The 12,617-nt window shown below is 47.5% G+C and overlaps 1 protein-coding gene across 4 annotated transcripts in view; it reads left to right on the top strand.

The window, feature by feature from the left end:
• The window catches only part of TNRC18 (trinucleotide repeat containing 18), a 59,265-nt gene that overhangs the window by 39,021 nt on the left and 7,627 nt on the right, over positions 1-12,617 (top strand). For 3 of the 4 annotated variants that reach the window (XM_063343316.1, XM_063343320.1, XM_063343317.1), the window contains 6 exons: positions 6,423-6,662; positions 9,035-9,477; positions 10,307-10,471; positions 11,327-11,468; positions 11,932-12,049; positions 12,332-12,407. In XM_063343316.1, the coding sequence (XP_063199386.1) occupies positions 6,423-6,662; positions 9,035-9,477; positions 10,307-10,471; positions 11,327-11,468; positions 11,932-12,049; positions 12,332-12,407 (1,184 nt within the window). The remainder of the gene's footprint in view (positions 1-6,422; positions 6,663-9,034; positions 9,478-10,306; positions 10,472-11,326; positions 11,469-11,931; positions 12,050-12,331; positions 12,408-12,617) is intronic. The other variant, XM_063343319.1, reaches the window with a different exon arrangement.

Raw genomic sequence — 12,617 nt, forward strand, 5'->3', positions numbered from 1 at the left:
GTGTCTCTTATCAGGCGATTAGGTTGCCGCTTCACTTCATCCTGCTCTGCATCCCCCTCCTGCTCCCACTCCCCATGAGTAGAACTGGAATTAACCTAGTCTGGGGTACTCTCTATTATTCAAATATCCCTGCTGCCTTTGTCCAGATAAAGCCTAGGCCTTCCCCCCCCACCCCGGCCCCGCCCCTGGCCTCCCCCACCCCCTTTAATTTAATTTTTATTTTCTTCACCCGGTTTTGGTTTTTTTTTTCTTTTCCAGTTTGTTTCCTCTGTCGGTAGGCTCTCTCGAGGCAGGCAGATAAAACATGGAGGCACTTGGTCCTTTTTGCCGCTGCAGGAGGGGGGTGCTGGGTGTAAGGTCCCCATTATTTAGCAGCCAGAAATTTTTCTTTTTCACTTTTTAAAATGTATATGGCAAGTTTTTGGGCGGTAATTTTTTTTTAGATGCCCAGACGTAACCCACGGTGTTCAAGGATGTGGCAATTACCGCATTAAATTTGACTCTGCAGTTTCCCTCCCTCACCCTCACCCCAGTTTTTTTCTTGCAGCTTCTTTTTGTCAGCCTGTCATTAGTACTTCAGTGGGAAAAGAGATTACTCGAGACTTTTCCTCCAGAGACACAAGGGGTTTCTGTTTTAGAGCGTACTCATTAAATAATAATCATGGGGAAAGGTCATTTTAATGAGCCCTCAGCTCCCAAAAGAAAGTAGCTCATCTGGGCTGAATGCTAAGCAAGAGCATCCCCAGTTGTTATCTTCTAAGTTATACGGCAGATCTGGATGTAGCACAGCAAAAGCCTCTTAGTATTTCACACTGCTCAGACGGCCGTTAATTGAAAACGGGGCTAGATAGTTTTGCTTTTGTTTTGTTTTTTCTTAGTTCTTTGATGTTAATTTCCTCCATGCACCTGTTTGTTTTTTCTTCCCTCCAAACCCAACCTCCAAAGAAAGATAATTTAAGCGAAAAAAAAAATTTATCAAACAACGGCAGAAAGATACAGAACACTGATTTGGTTTGATGTGGCCCTGGACTGGACCAATGCATTTCAAAGAAAATCCAAAGGAGAGAAATACATGTTAAAAAAAAAACAAAAAAACCAACAAAATTATTCTTTAGAGAACCCAAAAATTTCTGGAGATAGTGGATTTTGTGTAAGGCTGAGATTGCCGCATTTCCATGAAGAGTCTGCGTTAACTTCCATTCTTCCCTTCCCTGTTCCTTCCTGCATCTTTTCTTTGTTTATTTTGCTGCTGTTGGAAATTTTGAGGGTATCAGTCCCTTTTAGGTGCCAAGTTCTTGAGGGTTTTTGGGGTTTGCTTTTTGGTTTTGCTCCAGGTAAGCAGATAGGTAACTTGTCCCTAATTGGCTTTCTCTATTTTTCAAGTAACCTGTCTGCTTTAAAGAAAAATTTAAAAAAATAACCCCAGTTTTATGGGATAAAGCCTGGGGAGGGGAAGGGATTGGGAGGAGGTTGGGAAACCTGGAACAAATGGGGAAATGCATTGTAAATCCCTCTGGGGTGTCATTTAATGGTGGGGAAACCAAAGATGCAAAACCTCCTGGGGTGGGAGGTGGGCATGGAGGGGGAGGCGGGGAGGGATTATTGGTTACAGTTTCGTTTTTTTCCTGCAAATGATTTTTTTTTTTTTTGGTTGTTTTTTCTCAGAAGCATTACTTGAAGGGATATTTGGGTAATAGGGTTTCTAATGGCTTTCCCTGATACTAAACCGATTAATAACCTCAGCTTTTCTAGAAGTGCTCGCTTTCTCCTTGCAGCTGCTTGACCAACCCTTTCACCCCTGCCCCTATCCATGATGCTTTGAATGTCTGTGTCGGTCTCTTGCATTTGCTCTCACGCTGCACTAAAGAAGCAAAGTGGTTGGCTGGTTGTAGGGCAGACACTTCTCAGCGAGGGTCACTAGCCATGAACCCGAACCTTGACCATTGTTATGTAGGTAGGCAAAATAACTTTTCTTTATGTCATCTGTCAGCCTCAGATGTTTCGATGTTGCCTCCATGAATAATGACACGTAGCTCTTTGCATTCTCTTGGTTATTTTAATTCTGAAGATGATTGCTGTCTGCTTTTGACTTTCCGCTGTCCATGAAGAGTCTTGCATGGAAGGTTTGCTTGTGTGTATGTGTTTGAGGACTCCAGAAATGCTTTATTGTTTGCAGAACTTCCTTTGAAGAATCCCTTGACCCAGCAAAGAGGAGGATTTGCAGTTGGGTCCAAGATGGGAAGCCACGGCGCTGCCTGCAAAGGCTCTGCCGCTGTCCTTAAAGGCTTCTGGGCCACGATGCAGACTGTCCCAGTACCAGGGTAATTGGCTAGCCACGTCCCTGACAATGTCTGTCAGAGGTAGGAGCAGCTGCAGGAAGAGCTGTTTTCGTCTGGTTTGAGTTAGAAGAGGTAGGGACACACACCTTTCTTGCAGAGCAAACGCCACGTTGCCATTCTGATAATGGGCAAAGCTTGTGGTTTTTCATCCAGTGACCTTGGAGAGGAAACTGCTAATGTGGGCCAAAGCCACATGGGACCTTTGAAAACTATCAGATAGGTAATACCATGAGCTTTCCAAGGCTGAAGACTAATACTTCCTCCTCCTCAATACTCTGTTTTACTTCAATAACTACTAAGAAACTAGTACCTTCTTCCCTGCTTTCCTTTTCCTGACTTGGAGGACGATTTTATCCCAGTAAAAAAAAACAGTAAGGAATAACTCCTTCCCTACACAGTCATTCCCATGTGATAGTTGTAATATTTTTAATTTTTATAAGTACTTCTGGAGTCAGCAGCACAGCACATATGGGGGGAAAAAAAATTCTTTCAATGATGAGAATTGGCTTGTTTGACAAAAAAAAAAAAAGGTAAAATCTTAAATTGGACATTCAAAAATAAGTAACCTCCAGAATTTGGACAGATCACACAAATGAGATGTCAATGACCCAATAGCTGTCTAAAGTCTGCCTGTACTTAGCCTGCTTTGTATGCTGTAGGCCTGCTTGGTGTTATGAGAAAATCATGCTGTTTTTTTTACAATGTGAAATGACTCTTTTTAAGTGTGTGTTTTTACTCCCCCCTTCCCAAGCCTTTCCTCTCCACATCCCCCTCAATCTGTCTTGTTACATCAGTCTTTAAAAACCAAATTGCTTAACCAATTTCTGTTCATCATTAACAAATCTTCATTTATTGCTCTCCTACAGTAAAATACCATGGCAGCTTAGCTGTTAAAAGCAAAGAGAAAGTTTAGTATTTTGAATTGGGTTTGGTTTTTAATTCAATGCAGGTAAAAATTTTAGAAAAAGAAAAGAAAAATCTTCGGCTCCGGTTTATCTGGCACCAGTAGCATTTAAATATGAATTCATTGTTTGTTTTGGCTGTAGAGTTGTATGTACATGTGTGGTTGCGTGTGTGGGTATATACACACATATACATGCTCTTAAAAATGTCAGTTAGAAAAGATATTTTAAACTTTGGATATTTTTCCCTTAAGCTTGTTCAGTGTTAACAGAACTAGTGTTGAAGGAAAAAATGATTTTTTAAAAATGTCTTTTTCCCCATTGTTAACTAAAAATCACCTTTTCAGGAGAAAAAATTGAGGCTTCAATTGTGTAAAGGCATCTGTGCATACTTCATTTTAAGCCCACACAGAATTTGGGTACCGTAGGAGTAAAATACAGGCATCACGAGGCTCTCCAAGAAGCCGTGCAGATGGCCATAGAGCACCAACAGCTTATTTGCCACCATGACCGTAAATTTGGGGACTTAGTTTAGAAGCACGTGGGTTTGGAGCAGAGCCCCAAATGTGTTCTTTTTGTTTGATTTTCTTAGTTTTTGTCCCGTGGAAAATCAGGAGCAGGGATTGTACTGTGCATGTAGAGTGGAGTTAGCAAGATCTGCCCCTCGCCATGAGAGGTGGAGGAGGATAGATCTGTGCTGTGAATGTGTTAAAATTTGTTTATTTTCAGGCGGAAAATTGAATCTCATGCAGATAAAAATATGAGTGTTTTGGTAAAAATGCTGACAAGAGACTATCTTCAGTTGTCTTTCCATAGTGCGACACCGTGTATTTGAAGGAGGTTAGAATAAGTGCCAGGTATGTTATTGTAGCGTACATTTTCTGCCACGTGAGTAATAGCAGCTTTCATCCTGGCTTTTAAATCTGTTTTACCTTGGTGCGTTTGAAATACCGTAGCTGCTGGGCACCCTTGTGCCCTCGCGCGTGCCGAGTCTTTAAGCGCCGAAGGAGCGGTGCTGCGTGTGCTCAGCGCAGCCCCTGGGCAGTCGCTGCGGCTGAGCCAAGGGTGCTGCGGGGGATTCGCGCGGGACAGGTCATGGAGGGATTTTCCTGCAGATTTTCCCCTTTTTTTTGGCCTGTTTTCCTCCCCAGTTGCTCAGTGAGCTTCTCTCGGCTCAGCTGGCTCTCTAGGTCTGGCATGAGGGGCGGCACAAGTTGATTTTTTTAAATTCTTTTTTCTGGTTCTGCTGAGAATTACTGAATTTCGGAGCCAAATGGGATGCGTGGAGGGGGTCTCAATACCCCATGGTGTGTCAGTGAACTTGGGCACAGTTTTGCTGCTTTTCAGGCAGGTGGTTTCTGCATCTCGGAATAGCTGAGTTCATCTGGATTTGTTTTCTTTTTGGCAAAACGTTGCAGAAAAACAGCATTTGTGCCCCTTTTTCTGGTAGGGGAAGGAATCTGATCCTAATTTGCTGCGCTTTTTTTTTTTTTTGCATGTGGTTTTTATGCAAGGAGCGAGCAGGGCTGTGGATTTCTTGGTATTTACTGCAGGACTGTAGGTTTAGTAGCATTTTTGTATCACAGGAACCATCCTGAGCAACTGAAATGAGGAAGGGATTTTTATGCGGTTAAAAATTAGTATTCTGTGACTATCTGATGTATGCTACAGAGAAAAGCTCTCCTCGTTAGAAAAAAAAAAAAAAAACAAAAAGGAAAAAAAAACACAATAGCTGGCCATTACTTCAGTTGATAAAACGTTGATGAGAACACTCTTTTCTGATATTCCTGTTATTTCTAATGTCATGGAAAAATAACCCAAAGTGGAAAAATAACACTTGTGTTATTGTATAATTTTTTTTTGAACAACGAAGCGTTGAGGACGTTTTTGATCTATCCCAGAGGGCATACGTGAAAAGAAAAGGATTTTCGTGTTCATTCCAGCTCATTTTGAAGGGATCTGGTTTCTCATTTGGCTGGCTTTCAGAGGCAGGGATAACGGCTGGCGGGGAGCTGCCGAGTGGGCTCAGGCAGGGAGAGCAGGGCTCCTGCTAGCGGTGGAAATTTTCCATCCACCTTCATGATCCTACTTAAGCCCTCAATTTCAAGAGAAATGAAATATCTTTTCCAGACCCCACTTTTTGCAGTTAGATACATATATTTCTACGTGTTCATATATGTGTGTGTATATGTATGTGTGTGGTATACGTGCATTTGTGTAGTCACTCTCGCTCACCAGCGCTAACTGGATGAGATGCCGTTAAAATTAATTGCCTTTGAGCTGATGACAGGCTCTTGGGAAGGGCTGTAGGAAGGGAGGGGTGCCACTCTCAGAGCATCTACCCCCAAAATACCTGCTGTATGTATACACTGTAAAGGAAAACCCCAGCCTGCTGCTCTCTGCAGGTGTCAGCCGAGGCAGGTATCAAGGCTGATTTCTTTGCCGGAATTAGATTTTGGGCTGTGGGCAGCTCATCCTGCCTGTGCTGAGCTGGGCTTCTCTAGCCTGAGCTGTAGAGAGGGAAATGAAAGGCACGGAGAGTTTTGAGGCAGAGCGTTTAAACACTCCTCGTCTCCAACACTACCTACACTTTCCCTCCTTATGCATTCCAAATCCATTGCTTTCAAATTATTATTTCCCTCCCCCTCTTTGCATTTTTGCCTCCTGCCCCTTCTCCTCTCTGTGTCCTCCTTGCCTCCCGCCATGGCGCAGGCTGATCTCTGGTATTCCCCTTCCATGCTGATCTCTGATTCTGATTACGCTAATGGATTTTGTTATGGAGGAAGAGGTGGTGGGCGGGAGGGGAATCCCACAGCTCCAAGGTTGGGATTTTCAAAGGAATTAAGCTTTTAATTCCTCCTGAAAGCTGCAGGGGTGCGTGGCATCCTTTTCAAATCTCTGCCAACACCCTGCTCTTCCCTCCCTTGCCTTGAAGGGGTCCTCTTTGCCGTACCCTGTATTGCTGTGTCCTTCAAGGGTGGTGGTAGGCAGGGTGATAGCGGCTATATGGCTGCAAGGACACATATGTCCATGGCCAACATCTTCTGGCTCAGCTCACGGGTGGCTCAGTGCTACTTAGGTGAGCACAGAGAAGCAGGAGAGTTATCGGTTCGGGGTGGAAATGTGGCTGATACACAACTCCATGAGATTTGTAATGGGCTCCCTCTTTTCTGCGTGCTAGATTCTAGCTCAGAGGAAGAAGAGGAGGAGGATGAAGAGGAAGAGGAGGAAGCAGAGGACTATGGGACCGACGGCACCGACAGGCTTTCGTCACCTGCCCTTGACGAGAGTGGCCTGGGCCTTCTAGCAAGGTTTGCCGCCAGCGCAATGCCCAGTCCCATTGTCCCCCCTCCGCTTTCCATCATCCAGCTGGAGGCCAAGCAGAAGGCAAAGAAGAAGGAGGAGCGGCAGAGCCTGATGGGTGAGTTGCCTGGTTTAGGGTTGGTGCCATGGGGGCAAGGTGGAATGTTCAGGAGGTCCCAACTGTGCTGCAAGGGAGCAGGTTGTTATCCAGACACTGGCTTGCTCTTTCCTTGCTTTTGGCTGCTTGGTCCTGATGCTGAAGGCAGGGGGAACTGCCCAACAAGAAAACAAGAACCAGTCATGGATATGCAGCTGCAGCCATTGTTTCCCTAGGGGTAGTTGCCTGTGGCTTTCTCAAAGTTTCCTCTTTTCCTACCTGGCAAATCCTTTATAGTCATGCTGCAAAGGCAAGCGATGGGGTACTGTGTCCCCTTGGACACAGCGCTGAAGGCAATGAAGTGCTGTTGCATTTTAGGGAAGGAAGCGTGTGCTAAATGCAGCTGATCTTAGACACCCAAGAGAAGCAGAGAGACCCAAGCAGAAAAAAAACGCCTTCAGTCAGCCCATCCCATCAGCTTCCTTATAGAAACTGGCCAGAGAGTCTTGAAGCCTTCCTCTGCTCATGTGTTTGCAGTGCCAGACCCTGTGTTTCTGTCCCCGTCTCTGTCTCAGTTTCAGTGTGTTACACATAATTGGAGTTCCGTTTCTTCCCCATCCTGTGCCCTGCTGCACAAGTACCCGTTGGTGACATCGTTCATGGTCAGACAGATCTATATGGGCTCCATTTATAAATTTTCTATTAATATTTATTAAGTGATAATGGAATTTATAGCTTGCTTCAGAATGGAAAATGATGTCTTCCTTGGGAGCCCGGCTTGTTTTAGCACTGTTTCCATGCTATATTAGGCTTTTGCCAACTTGTTCCAACAGCCTCTCTTAAGAATTTATCATCTTGTAACCTGCCCTCCTTGAAACTGGAAGTGTCTAGAAATTGCCTCGTGCGGCAGTGAGAGAGGAGAAGGAGTGTTGTAATTTCCAATGGGTTTTTCATTTCGAGCCTTGCCAGCTTTGATTTTGACAGGCTTGCTCTTTTTCTGCTCGTGCTGGGGCTGTCTCAGGGGAGGAGGTTTGGGTAGAAGATGAGAGCAGGTTCCTTCAGACTGAATTTACCCAGGAAAGTGAGTGTATTTGAGAAAGAAAGTCTGAGAGAGAAGATATGCTTGTGCCTCATACGTTTTCATTTCATTTTGTGAATTTTGTTCAGTGCTGTATGTCCTTTCTCAAGGGTCTTCTGCAAGCAGTGGTTATCACAGCAGGGACTGTTCACTGTTGGGCTTGAGAAGAGTTTCTGCCAAGCGAGGCCTGATTTCAGACCTTGTTGGTCTGAAGGCAGAGTCACGCAGATGTGTGTGCAGAGAGGGCAGATCCACAGCAGGTTGGAGGAGGGTACGAGAGAGACCTTTGGCTGATGCTTTTTTTTGGAAAAGGAGAACCAGGTTCTGCTGATGTTTCTACACATCTTCAGACGTGCTCTGCCATCCTAGGAGGTCCAGTGCCCTGGGAAATAAAAGTATTTAGAAAATCTGTGCTCAGTCTCTTGTTCCAGCATAAACTCACTGCATGACCTTGGGCAAGTTTCCTCCTGGCTGTTTGCATCCCACTGATGACACAGTGCCTGTGCAGCCACATGGCTTTGCCTGCCTCCTGCCCATATTGCTGGGTGTGTAGGTCCTGCCTCAGTTTCCCTTCTACCCCTGGAAGTGTATGATCATGCTCTCCTTTATCAGATTCTGGGGAGGGAAACACACTGAAGGTGGTGAACGTCTTGGCGTTATTACAATATTTCAGGCCTCTGGGTACTGCTGTGCCCGTAATGCTCAGCGGAGGCTGGTGTGAGGGGATTTCCATTTGCCACAGACAAAAGATCATTTGCCTCTCTTGACTTAAAGGCGATTACTGAGCCAATAAAAAGATCTGTGATGTCTGTTAGCCAATGGGAAGAAATAAGCTTGAAATACGGGTTTATTCAATTCGTTAAAGACATTGTTCTCCTGAAACGAAGGGAAGACCGGAGAGGACTCCCACGGGGAGGGGAGGAAGGCTCAGCTTGTGGGGTTTGTGCTTTACTCCAGCTAAGCAACTTCTTTTTGTGGAGAGGCAAATGTTAAGAGTATCTTTTCTCTTCACAGCTTCCCTGCAGGGTTTTGGTTGTGGGAGAAGGGAGAAAGTCGAGGCAGGGAGTACACTGAACCACACTGCCTGGGTGGATGGGCTCTGGTTTGGGGTGGGAGAGACTTATTTTCAGGGAAGTCAGTGTTTTATGGGGTGAAAATGCAGATTTGAGGGATGGTGGGGATTGGGAAGGGGAACAAGCAAGGGCTCTGTTGAACAGGCACGACATCTCCCACAGAGCCCAAAAGCTTCCAGCAGGATGTGTCCCATCCTGGCTCAGCCAGGGCTTTGACTGATGGTTGAATCTTTTGCACCTAGGGACAGAGTTTGAATATACCGACTCGGAGAGCGAAATCAAGATCAGGAAGAAGTCACCCTCAGGGCTGCTGCGGGGAAAGAAGGGGCCGCTGGAGGCAAGCAGCATCCCACCAAGCCAGGCCCCCAGCAGCCTCGACTCCGGATCTGGAAGTGCTGACAAGGCCAAGCTTGGGTCTGAGAAAGGCCGTAAGCTGAAGAAATTCAAGTCTCCCAAGGACTTGAGCTTTGAGTTTGGGCTGGAGGCCAGCGATGATGACCTGTGGAACCGGCGCCGGAGCGAGCGGATCTTCCTTCACGATGCCACCACTTCCTCGGCCATGCTGACTCCCGTGGCGCCTGCCAGCTCCACTCCTGTCTCCAAGCCTGGACGCTGTGGCAAGGGGGCACCTATGAGCCCCAAAAAGGAGGGCAGCAAGGGGAAGGAGAGGAAAGAGCTAAGCAAGGTGAGGAATGCGCTGGCAGAATTGGTGTGGGACCCCTAGGAGCTGAGGGTGAGGGGAGGGTGATTAACTTCGCTTGGGCAGAGGAGATTGAGTCCTGTCTCAGCGGTTGCCCCAGTGCTCTTTGGATGGCCCTTGTCACCCTTGCCAACCCCACATACACCTGGAGGAGCTGTCAGGCTTGGATCTGACTTGCAGGGGGTAAAAGCCTGTTATGTTTGAACAGGGCAGGTTACTTTTGTCACCCTCCATGTCCCAAATCCATCCTGCTTGGATTGGCCAGAGTGGATATGCTGCATTAAAACATCTGTGAAATCTCTCTCCCACTCTCTGCATGGCCTTATCCGCTTGCTGAGCTGTGGCCCCCCCATGCTGGCCTCCAAAGCTGTTCACCTGGTGTCTTCTGAGAGCTCGCTCTGGCTGGTGGTGGCAGTGATCTCTGGGTTGCTGGCTGTTCATTTTGGCTGGAAGCTTGGCTCCCTCCTGCTCCGGTTCAGTTCATGGCAGCGTTACGGAGGAGTACTGATTGTGGCGAGAGTTAGACAAGTTAGCTGTGACACGAGGCCAGCTAGGATCTTCTTAGAGCTCTTTGGGGGAAGATTTGATGGGCAGGAATTGGTCTCCAGGGTAATGAAAGCTCTCCCCAAAACGTGTGAAGCCCGAAAACAGAGCTGGGAGATGTAGGATGTGGTCCGGTCAGTGAACTAACTGCTGGCTGAAAGTCATCCCACCTGTGCACAGCCTGCCTTGCTCCACCTTTCGCCTCTCCGTGGGCCTAGATCTTTACCAGTCCTCTCCTTACTGATTAGGAGTGTTTTCTTTTTATTTTTAGCAGCGGAAGAAGGGTAAAGAAACACCATGCTGCTCCTCCTCCTCCTCCATGTCTCCTCCTGGCATCCCTAGCTCCCCATCCGATGTTCGTGTCAGCCTGGCAAATGCCCTGGGCTCTACCAAGAAGAGCAAAGCCAAGGTGAAAGCCAAGGAGGTGAAAAAAGAGGTGAGGGGGCTGGTTCTAGTCCGGGTGAATGAGTAGGTTGCTGGCAGAGCCCTGCTCTTTTCCTGCACTGTTGCAGCGTGAGGGAGGGAAAACAGACATGCAGGTTTTGCTGGGCATGCTACTGGCAGAATGCTGGTTTGAGAAGCCTAAAATCCAAGGAAGACTATCAGGTACCTGCTGCTACCATCTGGTGTTCGTTTGCCTTTGTCCCCCAAATTAATGAGCAGGCAGAATTTTCTCTAAGGCTGCCACAGGGTGGAGAGAGAGCCTTTATGGATAGCAAGGACCAAGGAGATGGTGACGGAGTTGCCTTGCTCAGCACTGGGTGAGCCAGGTCACAACTGGTTTCTGCTCCATTGCTGTAGCCTGTCTTCTCTCGTAACACACGTTACTGTATCTACTCACATGATTTCTGAGTGTAAGGCTTATGGTTGGTGTGTAACAGCAAGAAATGGCTCATGGGGCTTTGAGAAGAAATAGGAACAGTGCCTGCTGCCTGTTTAGTGAAGACAGGGGCTCGGGATCACTGTGCAGAGGGATGGTGGATGCAGAGCAGAACTACAGCTGTCTGCTCCGCAGCATCTCTCCTAACCTCCAGGAGTGCGATGTGGCTAGGATGTATGAAATAGCTTTTGGTCAGCTGTCAGTGATGCTTGGGAATAAACTCAGAAAAACAAAAGGTCTTTGTTCAACCAAAAAGCAAGTTTGGGTACACTCACTTAACTCTCTGTGATCAACGTTGCTGAGGATGGACACAAGTTTGTCCCAGTACCCTCAGGTTATTTGTTGCTGGAGGAAGGTGAGATGGGATCAGCCTGTTGTCATCCAGCTGACATGCTGCTTGCTCTCCTGCAGAACCGAGGGAAAGGAGGAGCTGTCAGCAAGCTCATGGAGAGCATGGCAGCAGAGGAGGATTTTGAACCCAACCAAGACAGCAGCTTCTCAGAGGATGAGAACATCCCACTGAGCATGCTGGTCGAGCGACCGCCCACACCAGGTGAGAGCAGGGCGGGCGGGGGACCTCGTTGTACAGGTAGAAGAGCTGGGCAAGTTTTCCAGAGCTGCTCGGAGGAGATTGTACTGCTTTCACACATTCCTCATCCAAAGCCATGAGTCCTTGGGGTGGAGATACCACTTTTCCAGTCAGTTTGGATTGCCGAAAACAACCTTGTCAGAGTGGCCCACTGCGACAGCTAGATGAAGTCCAGTCTCTGAGCTGCCCTGTTTTCATTTACTGGTATATTATTATTACTAAGAGGGGAGGACTTTTTACTGTTACCAAGAGGGCAAATTTCCTCTGCCAGGAGCTAGCCAGAGAGAGCGCACCCTTTCTGCAAGGGCCTTACAGGCCTTTTCCTAGGGGAGGGTGATGATGGGAGTATGAGATTTCTTTCTCCCCTTGCAGTCACTTTTTCATGTATGGTGCTCTCTAATCCCTGTCTTGCTCCAACACCTCACAGCTCCCCGCTCCTGCATAATTGACAAGGATGAGCTGAAAGACGGTCTGCGTGTCCTCATCCCCATGGATGACAAGCTGCTCTATGCTGGGCATGTCAAGACGGTGCATTCACCAGACATGTGAGTTGAGGGGCTGCCGTATCCACCTGGACTCTGCCAATGAATGGGGATGTAGCTGATACAGGGATGGATTTGGGGGTTGTGTAGAGCTGGCTGGAAAGAGACTGACAGTCTGGCAGGGAGGGAAGGAGAGTTCACTGTGCTTTATCAGTGCTGAGGAAAATCCAATTACCTCTCATTAAATGCTGTCAACTAAATTGGTGGTAGGGCTCAGAGGGAGGTGTTAGCTCGTCAGGGTGATGTCTTCCACGTGCCGTGTCTGACTGGGCCTTTGTGTTTCAGATACCGTGTGGTGGTGGAAGGCGAGAGGGGAAACCGTCCCCACATTTACTGTCTGGAGCAGCTCTTGCAGGAAGCGGTATGTGAGGCCGAAGGGTAGCTGTTCTTGGTGCCCGAGCCCTGTTTTGGGGTGGAGGAGGCTAGCTGGAAGCTTCCCCCTCGCCCAGCTGGTGCTGCAGGCGTGCTCTGATCCTGCCTCCGTGACCAGTGTGGGCACTAGGCCTGTGTGCCAGCAGGGGTAGTTCTTCACATTGCCCTGTGAGCAGACAGGAAGCCATTTCCCAGCAGG

This window comes from Chroicocephalus ridibundus, chromosome 8 (genome assembly GCF_963924245.1).
Source record: "Chroicocephalus ridibundus chromosome 8, bChrRid1.1, whole genome shotgun sequence".
NCBI classification, from domain to species: Eukaryota; Metazoa; Chordata; class Aves; order Charadriiformes; family Laridae; genus Chroicocephalus; species Chroicocephalus ridibundus.